Consider the following 20,173-nt stretch of genomic DNA (forward strand, 5'->3'; position numbering starts at 1 on the left):
TTATCACTGAATGAGAGAAACACTGTTTCTTTTCAGACTATTAAACCACATGTGGAGACAGAAGAGAAGCAAACAGAAAGTCGTACAGTTACTCCACCTGCTGCACCGAAGCCAAAACGAGAAGAAAATCCACAGGTATCAGAACATACCCAGAGCTTTCTTTTAAGAAAAGAAAGGAAATACTCTGTCCTTCAGAAAACATTTTCCCCGCTCTGTTCCCTCAAGACTCCTTAACTTTTAACATTCCGTACATTCCTGTTGGAGAGCAGTAGTTCATAAGGCTACAGAATAAGGAATACAAATAAATATAATGCATTGCATTTTTCAGTCCTGGAATGCATTTGACTTCTGAGTCTTTTGTAAGTTAGAAGATCATAATTTCCGTCTGATACTTCCTTCAACCAGGAGGCTTAGATTATGGTGTGGATTTCCATTCCTTTGAGGTTTTATAACTCTGGAGTTATTTTTAATGCTGGAGAAATGTCTTTATTTTGCTTTATAAAATATTTCTGCTCTGGTGAGAAGGATGGAAAGAGTCATGTATGTTCACATTCTGCCCGAGTTTTATTCCATTTTAGGTCCAGTTGGTTTCTGGGAGAAAGAATTGCTGTTTCTTAAAGCCTTTTTGCCATGCAGAGTTTTGGAACTGATTACAACTAAATGCTCTACTACATTTGTTTTTGTAGATGGATTCAAACTGACTACTCTGTGAGCATTAACTGTTGTCAGTACAAATTCTGATTTTTACATGTCTGTGCACTTTCTGCATTAAAATTAGAATCCTTTAATAAAGCCGTAGCCCTTTTTGAATGGGAAATGTAAACCAGAGTTGCTCCTAGTAGTTCGAAATACATGGAAAATGATCTTCAACTAGCAATATTTTGCTGGAAATTGAACTGTGTTGGTATTTACTAAAGAGCCAATCACATAGTTAGTTCAGTGCTGGACTGGAACTAAAGAAACTGCTTGCTTGTTCCCAGCTCTGCCAACTCTGTGATCAAAAGCAATGGACATTTCCCTGTATCTCAGCCTAGTTTCCCATCTAGAAAATGGGACTATTGTCTATCCTCCGTAAAGCAGTTTGACATATATGAATGTAAAGTGATTTATAGAAGCAAAGCATTACTAACAACATTTTTGTTGCTTAGTTACCTATCAACTGACTTTAAAGGGCTTAAGTGACGTAGCTCATCCTGATGGTTCGACTTGTCATGATCTTTTTTTCTCCCCTCTCACAGAAACTTGCCTTCATGGTGTCTCTGGGACTAGTTACTCATGACCATCTGGAAGGTAGGAAAAATGTCTTAAGTGGGTTCTTGAGCTCTGTTTCATGGCCATTCTGAATTGGAAGGACAGGTCCAAAATATTTCTATATTAAATGCAGTATTTTCTTGCACAAAAGTACATTTGGGATGTCTGTACTCTTGATCTAATTTAGTTTGTTGTGCATACTTTTTTACTCCTCTTATTATGTTGAAACAAAGCAGTGGCTTATGCTGCTGAGATCAGTGGTTGGGAAGAAAATGTATGCGCTCATGGTAGGAAAGAAATTTGTGGCAATGCCACTGCTTTCTGGACAAGCACTGTATCTGCAAAGTTACGCCATGGATAATTTTACTGTAACCTACATCTGGATTTTTCATTTATTTCATGATTTCGTGGGACTGTAATCTGTAGTGAATGAGTTAATAGATTATAATTGGTTTTATAATTTAAACTCCTTAATCCTGTATAGTGAAATACAGCCTAACATTTCAATGACTTGCATCTTTCTGTACTGTATTTATTTTTACGTATCAACAAGGTTACCAGAGGCTTTTCATTTTAGATCCCAATTACGCTGACCATGAGTTTAAAATGACTTACTCGTGGAGTCCTTGGTGAGAAGATGGCAGTCATTTCATTAGTTAGTTGAGCACTGTATTTGTATTCCTTGTCAGCTCTTAGTTTTCAAACCTTCAGGAATTAGAAGTATAACAAAGTTGCCTATATTCAGCATGATAGGTTTTTTGTAGAAATCTTCACAGCTCTCCTCACATGCAAACTGAATTCTGAGGACTTTATATAATTTCTGAGACCCATTTTTTTCTAACCTGAATGCTTTTTTTTACAAGAAATCCAAAGTAAGCGACAAGAGAGGAAAAGAAGAACAACAGCAAATCCAGTGTACAGTGGAGCCGTTTTTGAGCCTGAGGTATTAATTTTTTTGCTGGGGGAAGCTGGTATTTTCATTCTGAGCTTGTGTGTCTTATTACCATGTTGCTACCTCCTAAGCTGTCTCAGTTCTAACTAGACAGGCAAGCTATTGTTTATAGTTCAAAAAGCCATTGCAATGATATGACCCTCAGATTTTTAAATAGTAAATACATTGGGATGTTCTTCTAATACTTATATCTTTTTCTGCCTTCTTCTATGTAAAGCTGACGTTCAATGGCAGTGTGTGTTAGGCTTACCATTAGGTCAGCTTGCATATCAGCCTGAAGCAGTCCAGGTGTCAGAAGTAGTGTAAAAAAGCTAACCTTTATGAAGCTGTGCTTCAGAAAACAGTAATCTCACTTAGTACTACTGTGCTGTTCCTCAGCTATTACATATATTTGTTGCCAAAAATGTTAGCCAACAAAAACTGTTATATTCTTCCCTGCAGCGCAAGAAGAGTGCAGTCACATACCTGAACAGCACAATGCATCCTGGGACACGTAAAAGAGGTGAGGTATACTTAGACCTGTCTCCCTGCTGTATGCCTCTTCCTCCATCTTGCAGTTGCAGTTCCCTTGTTGATTTGAAGAGCAAAACAAGGAGGACTCTACACTACTTCATTTGTCCAGTAAATTTCCATAGTAGACAAAAGATCGTGACTTCTAGGGATTAGCACAGCAGGTTTTATTAGGCAGCTCAATATTTCATTTCAGTTTCACTCTCCAAAAAAAAGAAAAAAAAAAACAGAGCAAAGAGAAAGGTGAGATGTTTGAACATCATTTAGTAGTATAAAGCTACTGTCAAGATCCTCGTGTTAATAACTAAATTGTATTGTTACTGTCAAGAAGAACGTGGTTATGGAAAAAGTGGCTGCGCTCTGAAGAGGAGAGGAAACTTAGTGTGAAAAAAGCCTTGTTCCCCACTGGGAGTAGACATGGATCCTTCAAAAGAATTTATCTTGAGCAAGAAAGGCTATCATGCTCATACTGAGCACTTTTCTGCAACCAGAGTACCACTTGTTCTAAAATGAGATATGATCTTTCATACAGAGATGTGGTATTATTCAGTAGAAATCCTTCTGTAGAACAGGTGAAATTTTAAGACTAGATTATGGTGAAACAGATGAGTCAGAACAGCATAGGAGAGAACATGATACCGTTTTTTGTGCGTGGCATCAACCACACATATATGACAATCTTTCCCTGATTTTTGATGATTTTCTGCAGTCCTTAAAGACTCGTAATACCTTCTCGCCTCCTGAGTTTGCTGTCTAAAAAAAAGTAATCAATCAGATTAAAACCCCCACAGTCCTACCTAGCACTGACCACCTCCATTATCTTTGTTTTTTGTCTGCAAGGTCAAATATTCATTTGACGTGTGCTCTCCTTGATATAGCTCTTCAGTCCAGCAGGCAATGTGGCAAAGTTGACACTTCTGTAGCTATGCTGTTTCTAAATAAAAGGCATCAGTCTCTACTGCCATCCTCTAACAACATTAAATGTATTTTTAAAAAAGATATTATGTAGATTTTATAGAGATTTTTGCATTTACTCTGTGGATAAGTAAATGTTCCTTCTTCTAGTAATGATTTCTTAATTTTATTTTATAACTCATTGTGAACAATTACTGTATCAATGAAAACAATTGCATGCTTTTGTACTTGATACTCTTTTAGCCCGTGTTTGCACACTGCCTGCTATTATACTTTCTTTTTTTTCTCATACCCTGTTGTGAGCCTGTACCTTGCATCAGCACCAAATTAGTAGCACACATTTTCAATTGACAAAAGATTTGGACATATACATTTGTTTTGTGATTTAGTATAGCAATATCTTAGGTGAAAAGCTTATGCAAGCATGTGCCCTTGAGAGCTTTAGTTTAATTCTAGATGGTGCTGAGCATGTCAGAAATTTCAGCCATGGACATCACTATCAGAAATCCGTTCCCAAGGACATACTTAGTTCTGGAACATATCCAGACCTTAAATGCAAGGTTTAGCATGTTAATAGGTATAGACTGACAATCTGTAAACATAAGGTCTGGGGAATTATTCCTAGATCCTAACTCATTTATGTTTGCATATCCATAAATTATCCTGGAAAAGGGAGGCGGAAATGATGGTTATATACTGGTTTTTTGCTGTCTTGCTTTGCATACGTAATTTTATGAAAATTGTTACGAACACATTTTGCACTTCTGCTAGTCTAAAGGAGCATATAGGAGTTGTGCATAATCAAACATACTTGACTGAGAAAGTCTAAGAAAGAATACAGAATTTGGGGAGGGTTACAGTGGAAGACCAGTGGTAGGTTACAACTGGTAGTGCTGGTCTTATGGGTCTGACAACAGGACCTGTTCTTGAGGTAGCCTAATTTAAAACACATACCAGTAGGGTAGAAAGTGCTGATCTGTGGGTGAGTGGGTTTAAAAAAAGGGCAAGAAAAGGAAGGGGTTGGTGAGTGTTGGCCTCTGACAAAGGACTTAACCTTTGTGTAGATTTATACTGGCACTGGAAAGATAGGGAGGTGTGGGATAACAGTAGAAAGGATTTAATAGTAGTTATTGTAGCTTCTCTCTAGCTTTGATGCCAACATGTTTTCCCTAAAAACTGCATAGCCTCATTTCTAGGATTGGCAAGTGTCCCCACGCTGCTTTTGTGGGAGTGATTCTTTGACCCTCTACAGCGCTTATTTCTGTTTCCTTCTGAAATACATCTTTTAAATGTTCTTTCCTTGCAAAATTCTACTTAAAGATTTCTAAAAAATGTTTAAATCTTTGCTTCTGTCCTTCCACTTGTAACTTTTGTATTAACTTCCTCTCTGTGCTACATCATTTCCTTTTTCACGCTAGCCAATGAGGACCACTGGCCAAAGGTATGTAAGATCATTTTCTTTTTTTTTTTTTTTTTTTTTTTTTTTGTGTTCCCTGTTGTTAATATGTAGGTCGTCCACCTAAATACAACACGGTGCTGGGGTTTGGGGCTTTGACCCCAACATCCCCTCTGTCCAGTTATCCTGACTCCCCCGAAAATGAAAAGACAGAGACCACATTTACTTTTCCCGCAGCTGTTCAGCCTGTGTCCCTGCCTAGCCCCAGCTCCACAGACGTAAGTAACTCTTGGGGAGTGGGTTACTTTTAGAAAGATATGCAGAACCAGCCACAAGGAAAATGGTTGCAGATTTTGTTTCTTTAGTCTCACTCAACATTCGTCCTGATTCAGTGCAGTGAAACAGTGCAGCGTTCTTTTAAAACCCTTCCTTTTTCCTCCTGCACCTATGTTCTTATCCTGTAGAGATTTTAATTATAACTCCTTCAGTGGATTGAAACATTGGGAGGCACCAGGCATACTAGATGAGCTCTCTTCCTTTGTGCAGTGTCTGACTGAATTGAATCTGTCATCCATGAAAAAGGGGGAAGGGGAGAATTAAAAGTATTACTTACAGACCATAATAACAGAAAGTTGGGGTGTTTCTGTAATGAGAGAAGAAGGGAAACTGCTTGGATCACTCAGAACATCCAGGAGCAGCGTTCACAGCACTGGTTATGGCAGTTCTGGTGTACTGGCATAGCTAAATACATCACCCCTGTGATCAGATTGCAAAATCTGTCTTGAATGAAATCTGAAATTTTGTTATAATTTATGAAGAACCGAGTGTCCTTATTTTAAGTTAATTCAAGGATAGGATTGGCTACTCAAAGCACAACCGTTTTTAAGTTGCTGAGAACTATCCAGTTATTTCATTGTTACTATTTCTTGCAAAAACATGATGAAAAAAATTAAAGATCACACATAAACTTTAGAAGATAAATAATGTGGGAATAATTGGACTGAGTTGCTGTGTAGGTCCAAAATGACATAATGAAGGGACTGTACACTGTGGTTGGTTTGAAAGTGTACCGTGACTGTTCAGTATGGGTGAAACAATTCATTACACAAAAATTCTCAGGAGTTGTAGTGTACTTCCAGTAAAGTGCTTGTGTTTTAATGTCTAGTACTTACTGGGAACAGTCTAAAAATAAAAAGTGCTTGCTGATTTCTTCATCCAGCGCTGCAAACTCCTTCTGCAATCTGAGTCAGAGTGGTCTCTTTCCACACACACCCCCTTTTTTTTAAAAAAAAAACCACATATTTTCACACATCATTGAGGCCCAACCATTTCAAATTGTCTTTAAGGAAGAGTTGAGCCGCTTTATTTTCACCTATGCAGTTGCACCACTGTAAGTACATAGACTGAGAGACCAACTCTACTGGCCTCATATAATAGGGAATAGAAGCCAACTTCTTGCCTCTGAACTGTATTTGTTCTGCAGAGGTAACAGGAATAGAAATAGTACAAGTGTGTCTGAGTCACTGAAATAAATAGATGCAATTCTGATACCCAGGGAATATGTATGTGAAATTAAAAGGTTCTCTTTTATGTAATCACTTTTGAGAGCAGAATAGCACTTGACTGTAAAAACACTTCCCTGACAGTCAAGTGAATGGGACTGTGGAACAGCCCCTCAGGGAGAAGGTGGGGCAGCTCCATCTCTGAGGACTTTTAAAAGTAAGCAGTACAAACAACTAGCAAATGTGCTGGAGAGCACATTTTTTACACTAGCCCCAATAGAAGCACTGAATATGTGGTGGGGGTTCTTCTCCATCTCTGTCGTGTGTGTGTGTATACTGCTGAGTCTTTTCCCACTGTCTAAGAGCTCTCAAAACAGTTGCCCTGTTTTCTGCAGTGCCTGGTGGCAGCAAGCTAAATCAAGAATAGTGAATTTCTGTAGCATTCAAGTCTAGTTTTGAATGCCCTGAATTTTCTGAGTTTGGATAGTATTTAGGCCTAGGTTCTGGATCGCTTTAATATTCATTAATTAGTGAAAATAGAAGTATTTTAAAGGAGACAGTGGAAGATTACACAGCAGGTAATTAACATTCTCTTACCTGAGCATATTATAATATAGCACAGTAGCACTCTTTCCCCTTTAGAATCATATATAAATCTCCTTTAACATGTTTCCAGACAAGTCATTAGGCTTATACATATGCAACAGCACTAACATTTTTGTGGGTTTAATTTTTTGAAAGAATTTTATCCCAAAGTCCCATTCAATGTATATTCACTATCAGTTGGGCTAATTTGCTAGACTTTTCAAAAATATTTGGTATTGAATTCCATATAAAATGAAATACCTGTAAAAGCAGAAAATATATTTCAAAGTGCTCATAAAAATATTTTTTTTATTAAAAATCGACTATTAAAATTTGAATCTTCAGAGACAGCAAAATATTGGAAAGGAAGTAAAGATGAGATCTGTTCTTCTGTCATTACATGTTATAATTCTTACATGCTAATCATAAAGAGAGGAATGGTTTCCCATTGCCAGCATGAGCTGAAAGGTAGTCTTCTGTTAGTATGTTCTCATCAAATTGCTGTATAAGCTTGTGCAATCACATCCTTTTTTTGTGATTCAGTTTCCCCCATTTATACATTTGTCATGGTGCTTCCTTTTCCCATCTGAGTTTTGACAACTTAGCAATACTTGTATAAACCTTTAGCATCCTTGGCTGGGAAAGTGCTATATAATGCTGGAAAAGTACTACATATTTAAACACCTACACTACGAGTCATGCTGGAGATGAAGACAAAGAGGAAAATTAGATCTTCTGCATTTAAGGAGCTTTCAGCTTAATTAGGTGTAGAATACAGTACACACTGAAATGCTCATGCCACAGTTTATGACCGGTGCTACCACTGAAAAGAACTGTCCTGCCTGTCACCAGCAGTCTTTGCTCATCCCCTAAGTGCCTCCTGTGTTGTTCCAGCACAGATATATATGAGGCCGTGTTGTGATCTGCATAAGGGAACTGGCGTAGCTAAAAATTGTTAGCCTTAGCCAAGATCATGCCCTAACCTGGTTAATTTTATAGACACACATGTTCTTGTGCCAGCCTCCTGCAGGGGACAGAAAGCAGTGTCTGGGCATACAGAGAAGGCAGGATCATTTCTTTTGGCAGTGCATGTTGTGTTGAAGAAGGTCTACACTGTTAGCAGATGATGTGAATATAGAAAGGTCTCTTTATTCTAGATAGGACAGAAAATGTTGTCTGTAGTTACAGCCTCCAGCTTTTGGGGACTTAAAAATGAAAACACGACAAGTGCATGCCTAAGTAAAAGGCTATTTCAGAAGTCTCAATTAAAACAATTGAGCAGTTCCTCAGACAGATGTAGAAGAAAACTGCAGTTTTGCCCATCTTTAAAATATTTTTGCATAATTTGCTGAAAAGGTCTAATTCTTATAGGATTTAGAATGGAAATTTGATATTTAGCGCTTGAGTAATCTTTGTCTTTAGCCAGCTTATGAAAATTACAAATCATGCCAACCACTTGGCACCAGGCACCATGGCCCAGAACCACCTTTTGCCTTTCTCCTGAATTGTCATTCTCTGAATGACAGGGATAAATTTTGAAGGGAGGATAAAGCAGGAACTTGAGATGGGATTGATGATAAGGATGGAGGGGTAGAAAGTAGGAACAGATCCTGGGAAAAGGAAGTAATGCAGTAGGTAGGATTGAGCAAAATTTTTTTCCTCTTTTTTTTTTTTTTTTTTCTATTTGGCAATTTGCTGTGAACCACTTGGTTATGAGTGATTCTCCCTCACACAGTAGTTGCATATTCACCTGGAAGATAGCAATTGCCTTTGACAGTCAATTGCTCAGCAGTAAGGATAGTGCAAAAATCTCTGTTTTAGTGATGGTTCAAGTCTGTGGTCACCAAATGCCTTTTTATTAGTAAACTTTTTATATCAAAACAATGTCTCATTTGAGAGGAGCATTAGAAAACATTCAGATTGCAAAGTCAAGCCCCTAAAAGTTAGTAAATGCCAGGATTATTATTGCTTCTGACAAGTTAACTCACATCATACATTAGTATCATCTTTATTTATATGGTCATGAACAATTCCTGTTGCAGAATATTTAGCTTTCCCATGTTATTCCAGTGAAATGTACGTATAAGTATAGATATTACATATTCAAACACACAAGCCACATAACACTTCTGATTTGATACTGTATTATTCAGTTCCATTGCCTAAAGCCAGGCCTTGCTGCTCTAGACATTTCATAAAAATAAACTGTTAGCTGTCCAAAAAGGTTTCATTTATTTTCCTGGTCTCTTGGTGCAGAGGAAGTAGAGCAAAAAGTGACGTTAAATCACCCTTTATGGTTTCTGTTCTGAAATTATTCTTCAGTCTCTTCAGCCTGTAGCATGTGTTAGAGCACCCTCAGTGAGCTCTGCTCTAGTTTAGGTTGGCTGCCTGTAGCTTTCACAGAACCTGGTCCAGAAGCTGAGATTAGTGGGGTGCATGTCACAACATCAAATCCAGCCCTCCTTTATGCGTAATTTACTAACTGCCCATAAAACCTGAGGCATTTTTTTTAAATCAAACAGTGGCTGTGATTTTGGTAAGGCTGGTTATTAATTCTGAGGAAATGCACTGAATTTTGCATTACCAAAAACAGGACTGTGGATTTTGTGCACGTGTGTTGTCATCTCAGCATGTTCAGCCATGCTGCACACTGATCAGCTGTGTCACTTCAGGTTTTTCAGCATTCAGTTGAATTTATAAGGTTCTGGGTCTAAATTTCAAAATGTCTCCCCCTCAAGAAGCAACTGCATATGTCTCTTGTGTAGGTCTCTTTCTGCAGGGTATTAGACAAAACAGGTTTGGTTTTCAACACACCAATAATTTTGCACCTGAGCCAGTTACCAAGTGCCATTGTGTAGTCTGTGGCAACCAAAGGATCTTAACACATGTAATTCTCTAGAATGAGAATTTTCTTCTAAGATGTGAGAATTTTCCTCTTAAATTTTTCTTTAGGTTGCAGAGGATTTTGTTTTAGCTTATATGACATCTCTTGCCTGACGCCTTTTCCTTGTACTCACAGAATGCATGATAGACGAAAAGATGTTCTTCCCAGCCTGGTTACACAGATCACTTCACAAGAGGCATGAAATGGCACTCATTTAATTCTTCCCTTAACACTGAGGAACTCTTTGGTGTTAAAGGATGAAATAATACCATAACCCAGCTCTCAATAATCCCTGGGAGTTACAGAACCAAAACATGGCACTGAAAATTCACTAAAGGTCGATCCTTTACAAAACATGACATCGGTGCTAACCTTGGGAATTAGGAGAAGAATAGCCTTCCCCTTGAAGAAAGGCCTCATCAGCAATAGAGATGGGGAGTAGAAACCTGAGCAGATTGCTTGTGTGTCATTCTTCTAATATGTTTAATATTTTATCCATAGTAGAGATTAGTGTCATTTTTCTTGCCTGGCAACTTAATGTGTGCGTGAGCAGCCAAGAAGTCTGCTATCCCTCCAAATTGATAGAACTTATTCACGCATGTGAAAAGACTGTATGAGTCAAAATGAAACTTTGCACACATTCATATTACATACAGGGGGAGTGTATGCGTGCAGTTTGACCAAACACACACATCTTAAGATCACGATCTTGCAGATGTGGTACCTCTGAAACTTTGACCCGAGTCGGTGAGAAGTGTGTATTCCAGATTCCAGATGGGGCTTTGAATATGCCGAGTTGCTAGGACGGCCCACAGGTGCTGAGAGGAGAGGGCATGAGATGGGAGTAGCAGGAGGAGAGAGAGAGAAGAAAAAGTGACAAAAATCAGACCTACCTTACTGGGGAGTTAATGGCTGTAGAAAAAAAATCCCTCTAATGGTGATGCAATAGTAACTAAACCTAGTTTTTGTAAGAGACACTGCCAGTAATATTTTCAATTCTTTCTTTAAAAAAACCCTTAGTTAGAAAATCTCTCTTGGTATTCCCTCATCCTGGCTCTCAGCCTATGTTAGTGATGAAACATAAACCACTGTCTGTAGAGGGTGAGAAATTTTTGAGTCATGGCTTTTTTGTGCAATTTGAAGTAACCTAAGTGAAGTAAAAAGCATTGTTTCAGAACATAATTCGTTCTGTCCTTTTTCATTTACAAGCACAGTACCTTTTCCTTCCAGTTTCATTTTTCAAGGTGACGTAAATATTTGACAGTGTTCTTTTAAGTCACGCAATTGGGGTTTCTTACGTACTATTACTGGCAAGAGGACAGCCTCATCAGCATTCCTGAAGTGGAGTTGTGCTTACATCCAGAAATGAGAAGGGTTAAGAAAGTGAGTAGCTCATCACTTTAGGCAAAAAAAAAAGCAAGGTAAAGGGGAATCTTAAAGAAGACAGGCTATGGGGTAGCAGTTGTTAAGAGAAGCTATGGTAATAAGTGTTTGCTGTAACATTTTGCCTTGGGAGGACAGAGGGAGTGTTTAGGAGGACAGATGTCAGTGTTTCTGACACCCTGCCTGGTTTTCCTGTTTCACGTACTGAAAAGGGCTCGAGCATTTGGAATCCCCTTAGAAATAGTTTGTGCTGTAAACTTTGCATTCAACTAGGAGGTAGATATCAAAGGTCAAAGTTCACTTTTTGCCTTCTCTCTCTCTTTCTCTCACCCACACCCCTTCCCCTCAATTTCATAGGGTGATATCCATGAGGATTTTTGCAGTGTTTGCAGAAAAAGCGGGCAGTTGCTGATGTGTGACACATGTTCACGTGTTTATCACCTGGACTGTCTGGACCCGCCTCTGAAAACCATTCCCAAGGGCATGTGGATCTGTCCCAAATGTCAAGACCAGGTATTGTTTGACAGACAGGGAGAGTTATATACAATGCACTATAAAGATTTTTCCCATGTTAAAGAAAATAACCACATCACTTGGCTTACTTTGATCAAGATAGCCTGACACTGAACAAATCTATTTGATCTGTAATAAGGCTTGTGTGAATTTGATCGAATTAACCTCTGTTGGAATGCATGCAAATACAAAACGGTTAGGTCTTGCTTCCAGATTTGGGATCTTTATTTGTTACCCTTGTGTTTTTACTCTCTGGGCCAAAGCACACAGACTTTTGGGAAAGGTTCTCTATGACCCATAGAAATTTTGATGTTCATTTTAAGCTCGTTATTTCTTCAAAAGTTATTAGTATATTCTTCTGGACAAATAAATTAAGCATTTGCATAAGCCTACCTCAATAGGTAGAGCAAATATAAGCTACTGTTTGCTCATATAAACCAAACATCAGAGAGGTTGTCTTCAGTGATCTCTCAGTATAATGAGGATAGGTGAACAGTTTGGTGGTTCTTCCTTACAGATACCTTTCTGAAAGTATACAATTGAAGTGAACAGATGATATTTTAATATTTTGTTTATAATTGCATTGAGATTGCAAGACAAAGTAGTAAACTAGTAAACTATTGTATTCCTAACCTTTACATGGAACTCCAGAAGTTGCAAAGGATTGCTGTTAATCAGCAGCCTGAAGCTGTTAGCGTTCTGTCTGATGTAGCATATTGCTTGGTCGCCCACATGACCTTGGGTTAGCCAGATGGTAATGTAAGAAAACAGCCTGGTGTATGATACGCTGTTCAGAAGAATGAAAATGCAAAACTAAAGTGACTTGGTCAGTAGTTACAAGAGAGGAGGGGATGTTACCACTTCCCTGTTCCTGCTCTTGCCTAGTCTCACCTTATCCCGCATCTTCATATTTCTTTGATAGGTTCCCACCAAACTGGGAGGGAGGAATCTGAGTTATTTCACTATAAAGTGACTGAGTCCTCTATCTTCTGATACACTCCTCTGATTCGTTTATGAAAAATACGTGTCTTTCCTCTCAAAATAAAGCTTGTTAGGAAGGAATATGTAGGAAGGATCTGAAAGACATAAATGGTGCTTATAAATAATACCCTTATAAAGAGGGTTTGACAGCTCTACTAAGATGATTCTGACAAGAAGGGGAGATAGGACCGTTTTGTGTTCTACTAGCCAGGAAGTGTGATGTTTGAATGTATGGTGCGGAGACTGCTCTGTGCCATGAAAACTTTTCTCCCAGAACAACTAAGATCAGCAACTTGTCTGAACCATGAAATAATGTTTACGTCTCCTGGCAAGTTTGAATTGAGATGTATTGTCTTTTCATTTCTCTTTTAAGTAGTTCAGTTTCATTAGTAGACTTTATTTGTGGCTATGGAGGGAATATGAGAAAATGCTGACATTTGTAAGAAACAGGCCTGCTTTCTGGGAGCCACAGTACAGTTGTGAATAATTCCCTCTGTTAAATCTCAGAATAGGTCTGCAAAGCTTCGTATTAACAGGGCTGAGAATAATGACAGCCGTAAAAGAAAATCCTCGGTCTTTCCCTCTTTCCCTCTCTCCTTTTTGCTTTCTTAGAGTTAGATCGTGTACCAGCTAAATCTCTATAAACACTTTTCTTTCAGATGCTAAAGAAAGAAGAAGCAATCCCATGGCCAGGAACTTTAGCAATTGTTCATTCATATATTGCATATAAAGCAGGTAGGAAAATGGGGAACAACACTTTTGTTTCACTTCTAATAATGGAAGGTGTTATTTCAGGAATGGGATAGAATGGTACTTCCATTACAAAAGGAAATTAAAGGGGAAGAACCTTAATCACTAGTGAAGTGAAAATAGCAGTCTAAATACTTGTTAAGACTTCTGTGATGCTTGTGTATGTAGGTGAAATTTTGTGTGTGATTTAGTGCACATGTTGAATTGACTTTAAACTCAATTACCCGCTTTACATGAAGCAGTTTAGAGCCTCTATCCACTGTTGTAACAGGAACATTTTAAATATTCTGAGTAATATTCTATTTTGCAGCAAAAGAAGAGGAAAAACAGAAACTACTTAAATGGAGTTCAGATTTAAAACAGGAAAGAGAACAACTAGAGCAGAAGGTCAAACAGCTCAGCAATTCTATAACAGTGAGTATTGCCCTCCCAAATAACTCTGTACCTGTGTTCTGGTGTCAGAATGCAGAGAGAAAACTGTAGAGAGTCCATGTATTAGACCTGTCTTCCACTGGATTTACTGAGAATTGAGTGAGCCCTTTCCTTTGCTTTTTAGGACTTTGGGGAGCAGGAATGAAATACAGGCAACATATACTTATATTGAGTCACTTATACATGAATCCATGCTGACCATATATTGTAGACATACAGTGACCTATAATATCAGCAGGTGACAAATGTGACCCAGAGTATTATTGTCTGTGGGAAGTAGATTAAGTAAAATTCTCCAGTGGCTCACTTAAAGAAGAATGGTTGGGCCTCTGTGCGTAATAAGAGTTACAGTCTTGGCGTGCTTTCGAGACCTTCCTAGTAAAAGAGTGACCATTCACTCATGACTGGCTCTCATGTTTTTGACATGTTGCCTTGACAATCAGTAGCTGGACACTGTGCATGCCTCTGCATAATATTAATTGGACGATGTCATACTTCACAGAATCACACAGAATCAATCAGGTTGGAAGAGACCTCTGGGATCATTGAGTCCAACCATTGCCCTGACACCACCCTGTCAACTAGACCATGGCACTAAGTGCCATGTCCAGTCTTTTCTTAAACACATCCAGAGATGGTGACTCCACCACATCCCTGGGCAGCCCGTTCCAATGTCTAATGACCCTTTCTGAGAAGAAATTCTTCCTAACATCCAACCTGAACCTCCCCTGGTGAAGCTTGAGGCTATGTCCTCTTGTCCTATCGCTAGTTGCCTGGGAGAAGAGGCCCGCTCCCACTCCACTACAACCTCCCTTCAGGTAGTTGTAGACTGCAATAAGGTCACCTCTGAGCCTCCTCTTCTCCAGGCTAAACAACCCCAGCTCCCTCAGCCGTTCCTCATAGGTCAGACCCTCCAGACCCTTCACCAGCTTGGTCGCCCTCCTTTGGACTCTCTCCAACACCTCAACATCTTGAAGTGCAGGGCCCAGAACTGGACACAGTATTCAAGGTGCGGCCTCACCAGTGCCGAGTACAGAGGGACAATCACTTCCCTAGACCGGCTGGCTACACTATTCCTAATAGAGGCCAGGATACTATTGGCCTTCTTAGCCACGTGGGCACACTGCTGGCTCATGTTTAGCCGGCTGTCGATCAGCACCCCCAGGTCTCTTTCCGCCAGGCCGCTTTCTAACCACTCTTCCCCCAGCCTGTAGAGCTGCATGGGGTTGTTGTGGCCGAAGTGTAAGACCCAGCACTTGTTCTTGTTGAACCTCATGCCCTTGGTCTCGGCCCATCTATCTAACTTGTCCAGATCCCTCTGTAGGGCCTTCCTCCCCTCCAGCAGATCGACACTCCCACCCAGCTTGGTGTCATCTGCAAATTTGCTGAGGGTGCACCCAGTCCCTACGTCTAGATCATCTATAAAGATATTGAACAGCACCGGCCCCAGAACTGAGCCCTGAGGAACACCGCTAGTGACCGGCCGCCAGCTGGACTTTGCCCCATTCACCACCACTCTCTGGGCTCGGCCATCCAGCCAGTTTTTAACCCATCGAAGAGTCCACCCATCCAAGCCCCGGGCAGCCAGTTTGTCTAGGAGGATGCTGTGGGAGACAGTGTCGAATGCCGTACTGAAGTCTAGATAGACTACATCCACAGCCCTGCCCTCATCTACTAAGCGGGTCACTTTGTCATAGAAGGAGATCAGGTTGGTCAAGCAGGACCTGCCTTTCATGAATCCATGTTGGTTGGCCCCAATGCCCCGATTGTCCTGCATGTGCTGTGTAACGGCACTCAGGATGATCTGTTCCATCACCTTGCCTGGCACCGAGGTCAGGCTGTCAGGCCTATAGTGCCCTGGATCATCCTTCTGACCCTTCTTGTAGATGGGTGTTACATTTGCTAATTTCCAGTCAGCTGGAACTTCTCCTGTTAACCAGGACTGCCAGCAGATAATAGAGAGTGGTTTGGCAAGTTCATTTGCCAGTTCCTTCATTACTCTGGGGTGAATCCCTCCCGGGCCCATATCCTTGTGGGTGTCCAAGTGGCACAGCAGGTCACTAACCATCTCTTCCTGGATTACAGGGGGTTCACACAGTCCCCCGTCCCTAACTTCAGGCTCTGGGGGCCGAGTCTCCTGAGGACAACTGGTCCTGAGATTAAAGACCGAGGCAAAGAAGGCACTGAGCGCCTCTGCCTTTTCCTCATCCCCTGACACTACACTACCCTCCTCATTCAGCAAGTGGTGGGGGCTCTCCTTGATCCTCCTTTTGCTGTTAATGTATTTGTAGGAACTTTTTTTGTTATCTTTGACTGTAGCAGCCAAATCAAGCTCTAATTGAGCTTTCGCCCTTCTAATCTTCTCCCTACATGACCTGGCAACATCCCTATAGACCTCCCAAGTTACCTGACCCTTCTACCAGAGCAAATAGGCTCTCTTTTTTTCCTTAAGTTCTAGCCTAAGTTCTCTGTTGAACCAGGCCGATCTTTTTCCCCCGATGGCTTGTCTTCCTACACACCGGGACAGCCTGCTCCTGAATATTTAGCAGAAGCTTCTAACCAGAAGCTGTAGTTTCCACCTTAGGTTATCAGAGTAATTGAAGCATACATATTAATCTGCTCTCTCTTCTCATCTTAATATGCAAAACAGGCTCTTGAGTTGCCTGTGTAAAGTTCGAGCCGCTTGCTTAGCATAGCCCTAGTCAGTATCACAGAATGAAAAATACTGAAATCTCTTAGGTGGCAGCATCTGTAAGGCTGGATATGTAAGGACAGACTTTTCTTTTCAAATACAGATGCACTTTCTGGTCTGCCTGTCTTTACTTATTAGAACAAAAGTAAGTGTCCTATGTTTAAAGATCCCTAAATGCTGATGATACAAAGAAAACAATTGTGAGCAAACAAGTGGCAAGAGGTGCTGGTTTGCAGCTCTGGAGGCTGTCATCTTCTGGGTAGCAGTAGCTGGGCATAACCTGAGCAGCACTAGAGCACTAACACTGTTTCTCAGTGATGTACCCAGGCAGATGCAAGCCCTTAACATGAGGGATTGACAGTAGGTAAGGAGAATGGTTTATTTTCTGTGATCAAGTCATTGTTTATACTTCCATTGGAACTGTCCAAAAAAGACACATTAGATCTAAATTTTGTGGTGTTTTTATGATGCCACAGGCTGCATGTGAAAATAGTAAAGCTGAAGCCAACAGTGTCTGGAGATCAGCATGGATAAAAGGTTTAAAAAATGTAGGAAGGTTGCCATCTTCATGTAAGAACCTGAATGTTACAGACCTAGCTACCATCTCCTCCTTTTTGAGAGTTTCAAATATAGCTGTATGCAGTTTTTCACCCCTGAAACATCATTTGTGGGCTTTTCTTAAAGCTATGTTACCATGATTCCTAACTGATGAGCTAGCTAGGTTACTAGCACTTCTAAGAGAAAGAAGTGGCCACAAAATAAGATTTTCAAGTGAAGAAGGACTTGTTTTTCTTTTCAAGTGTGCCTTTATTTATTGAGAGGAGGAAGTGATGTTCCTGCTGAAATGTATGTGAAAGCAAAGGCTATATCCTATTAGCACCATGCACACACACTGTCAGCAGTCAGCTGCAGTAGGATGCCTGAGTTTGCAGATCTGAGCTAAAGAAATTTCAGCAATGCAATACTAATAGAAGAATACTAAGAACATATAGTTAGAAGTTTCCCTTCAAAAGGAACACAAAAGGATGGAGCTGTCTGTGTGGATTTGCAGAACACCTTGGGATGAAAGGGGGCCTGTACCAGGTGACAGCGATGTACTGGCAATTCAATTCCTCAGCCTGCAAGTATGAATTCTCCTGTGAACACAGCCCTGAGACTCTTTTTTTCTTCTCGGCTGGGAAAGTGAAATTGTAGCTGCAGTCTTCTCTGCATACTTACTTTAGATCTGTGAACATCATATTCCTTCTCTTACCTTCTTTCATTCATAAGCTTGAACTTATTACTGCTTTTCTGTTTTGCTGCAGAAATGCATGGAAATGAAGAATACCATCCTTGCAAAACAGAAGGAGATGCACAGCTCCTTGGAGAAGGTAAAACAGCTGATCCGCCTCATCCAAGGCATCGACCTTTCAAAACCCATAAACTCTGAGGTCAATCCAGTTGCCATCTCCAATGGCATGGACTCCACTAACAATACTAATGCTGCCACCTCCACCTTAGCCCCCTCCCCTTCCCAGAGCTGCATGGTGAACTGTAACAAGGGCGATGAGACTAAATAACACAGTGAAGTTAAGAAGGAGCCAAGGGAGGTGGCGGCGAGGAGGAAGAGCAAAATAACGAAACTCTAGAAAAGCAAAACCGGATTTCTTCTGGAAAGTGCAGAATTCTTTAGTTCTTTGGTTCCAGAGAGAGCGCGAAGATGCTTGTGCCAGGCGGCACCGGAGTTTGCCAATTGATCCTTCTTATTCTGTGTGTACATGCAAAGTTTGGATCATGTTACATGAATAGTGCCAGCTGGGGGTTCTTTGCCAGCACCATGCCAAGTGAAATAATATATTTACTCTCTCTATATTTTACACCAGTGTGTGCCTGCAGCAGCCTCCACAGCCACTATAGGTTTGTTTTATTTTTGTTTGGGGTGAGGAGCAGGGATGAGGGAGGAGAGCAGGTTTCAAATCCTTATTTGCAGAACAGTTTGTTTAGCTAGGGGAAAACAAAAACAAGTCCAAAGAGCCTGTGGGCTTTTCCTGTTTCTAAACTCTCATTACTATTAAACCAAAAAAACAGAAATATAAATTATCAAATCCCAGTGCCCAGAAGGGACAAGTCTATCAAATAAGCAGTATTTACTATTGTTTAGACAGGAGATATACAAAGAAAAGGACATGGACTTTTCACTGAGTAACCAGCACATGTACAGGCTGAGGATCTACTGTCCCAACAGCTTTGGGTTAATCCTATTTCTTCACATTAAACAACAGACATGCTTTGCAGAATTGGTTTGGATCCTCACACTCGTCCAGAAAGCCTATGTTGGGAATGGGAAAACAGAGGGCCAGAATCCAGGGTCAGCTTGGAGCATTGGATGGAGGTGTCCCAAGAGAAAATGTGCATCGATTACTTGAAAATGAGATTCCAACCCTTTTCTATATTTATAAACAACAAAGGTATCCTGAACAAAGTAGCACATGACCCAGATGTGTGAACTGAACAGAGAAATGTCCTTTTCTTTCACTTCCTTTCTCTTCTTTTGGTAACAAGAACTAAATAAGGAATAGAAAAGCTGTTTTTCAGGCTGACAGTCTAATTAAAGAGGTAGATGGGACCTTGCATGGTATAGATTAGAAGTAATAGTGTCAGTGAGATACAGTGAGTCTTTGTGAGTCCTTGTGTCATCGTTTTGGGCACTGTTTTTTTATGCAAGGGCAAAATCTTTGTATCTGGGGGAAAAAACCAACTTTTTTAAATTAAAAAGGAAAATAAAAGATATTGAGGTCTTCCTAGTGTTACTTAAAATAAGATCAAGGTAAGAAACATTGTAAAAAAAAATTACAAAAGTGCTATTTGTTTCCTAAACAAGTGATTTCTATTAAAAAGGTGTCAGAACTGGAGAAAATGCTGTGTACTTAGAATTTTTTAACACAGACTTTGCTTATTTATGATGATATTCTGCTGTGTTTGTGTTTTAAAATCCAATGGGACAGTTTCCATAGATTATACCATACATGCTACTGGCTAAACTCTAAAGAGAATCAAATCCTACAGTGCTGGATCTCACCCCACCTGGAGGATCTGCCAGGCTTGTCTCTGCTGTTACCATATCTCCCCCATTCTTTCATGTGTTTGTGACCCAGAGAAAAGCAATTGGCAGCGTGCTTGTTTAAGGTTTCTTATAGTTTTGTGATATGGACTGATAAGAGCTTGAGAACGAAAGACAGTGAGCTGGTTGGACTGCAATCGCCTTCTGTTATATCCTCTCGTTTAAGAAGTTCATCTCTATGTATAATCTTTTCACTTTAGATAGCAAAGCTTGCCTTGTGCTTTCTGTTATTGTGGGGTCTGTCTCACTTTAGAGCGATGATTCTGGTCACTTAGGGTTGTGTCCCAGAGCTGCCTAGTTTCACTACTGCATATAAACATTTGGGCA

General features: G+C 40.1%; 1 protein-coding gene across 12 annotated transcripts in view; it reads left to right on the top strand.

Annotated features, from left to right (window-relative positions):
- Positions 1-19,642, top strand: part of PHF21A (PHD finger protein 21A) — a 142,849-nt gene extending 123,207 nt beyond the window's left edge. For 9 of the 12 annotated variants that reach the window (XM_068399678.1, XM_068399677.1, XM_068399676.1 and 6 more), the window contains 9 exons: positions 37-135; positions 1,239-1,290; positions 2,115-2,194; positions 2,645-2,705; positions 5,139-5,302; positions 11,736-11,891; positions 13,532-13,607; positions 13,933-14,036; positions 18,051-19,642. In XM_068399678.1, the coding sequence (XP_068255779.1) occupies positions 37-135; positions 1,239-1,290; positions 2,115-2,194; positions 2,645-2,705; positions 5,139-5,302; positions 11,736-11,891; positions 13,532-13,607; positions 13,933-14,036; positions 18,051-18,305 (1,047 nt within the window). In that variant the 3' untranslated portion in view covers positions 18,306-19,642. Of the gene's footprint in view, positions 1-36; positions 136-1,238; positions 1,291-2,114; positions 2,195-2,644; positions 2,706-5,046; positions 5,070-5,138; positions 5,303-11,735; positions 11,892-13,531; positions 13,608-13,932; positions 14,037-18,050 lie in introns of all 12 variants that reach the window. The other 3 variants (XM_068399686.1, XM_068399687.1, XM_068399688.1) reach the window with 1 other exon arrangement.
- The last annotated feature ends 531 nt before the right edge of the window (positions 19,643-20,173 follow it).

This window comes from Nyctibius grandis, chromosome 4 (assembly GCF_013368605.1).
Source record: "Nyctibius grandis isolate bNycGra1 chromosome 4, bNycGra1.pri, whole genome shotgun sequence".
Classification (NCBI taxonomy): domain Eukaryota; kingdom Metazoa; phylum Chordata; class Aves; order Nyctibiiformes; family Nyctibiidae; genus Nyctibius; species Nyctibius grandis.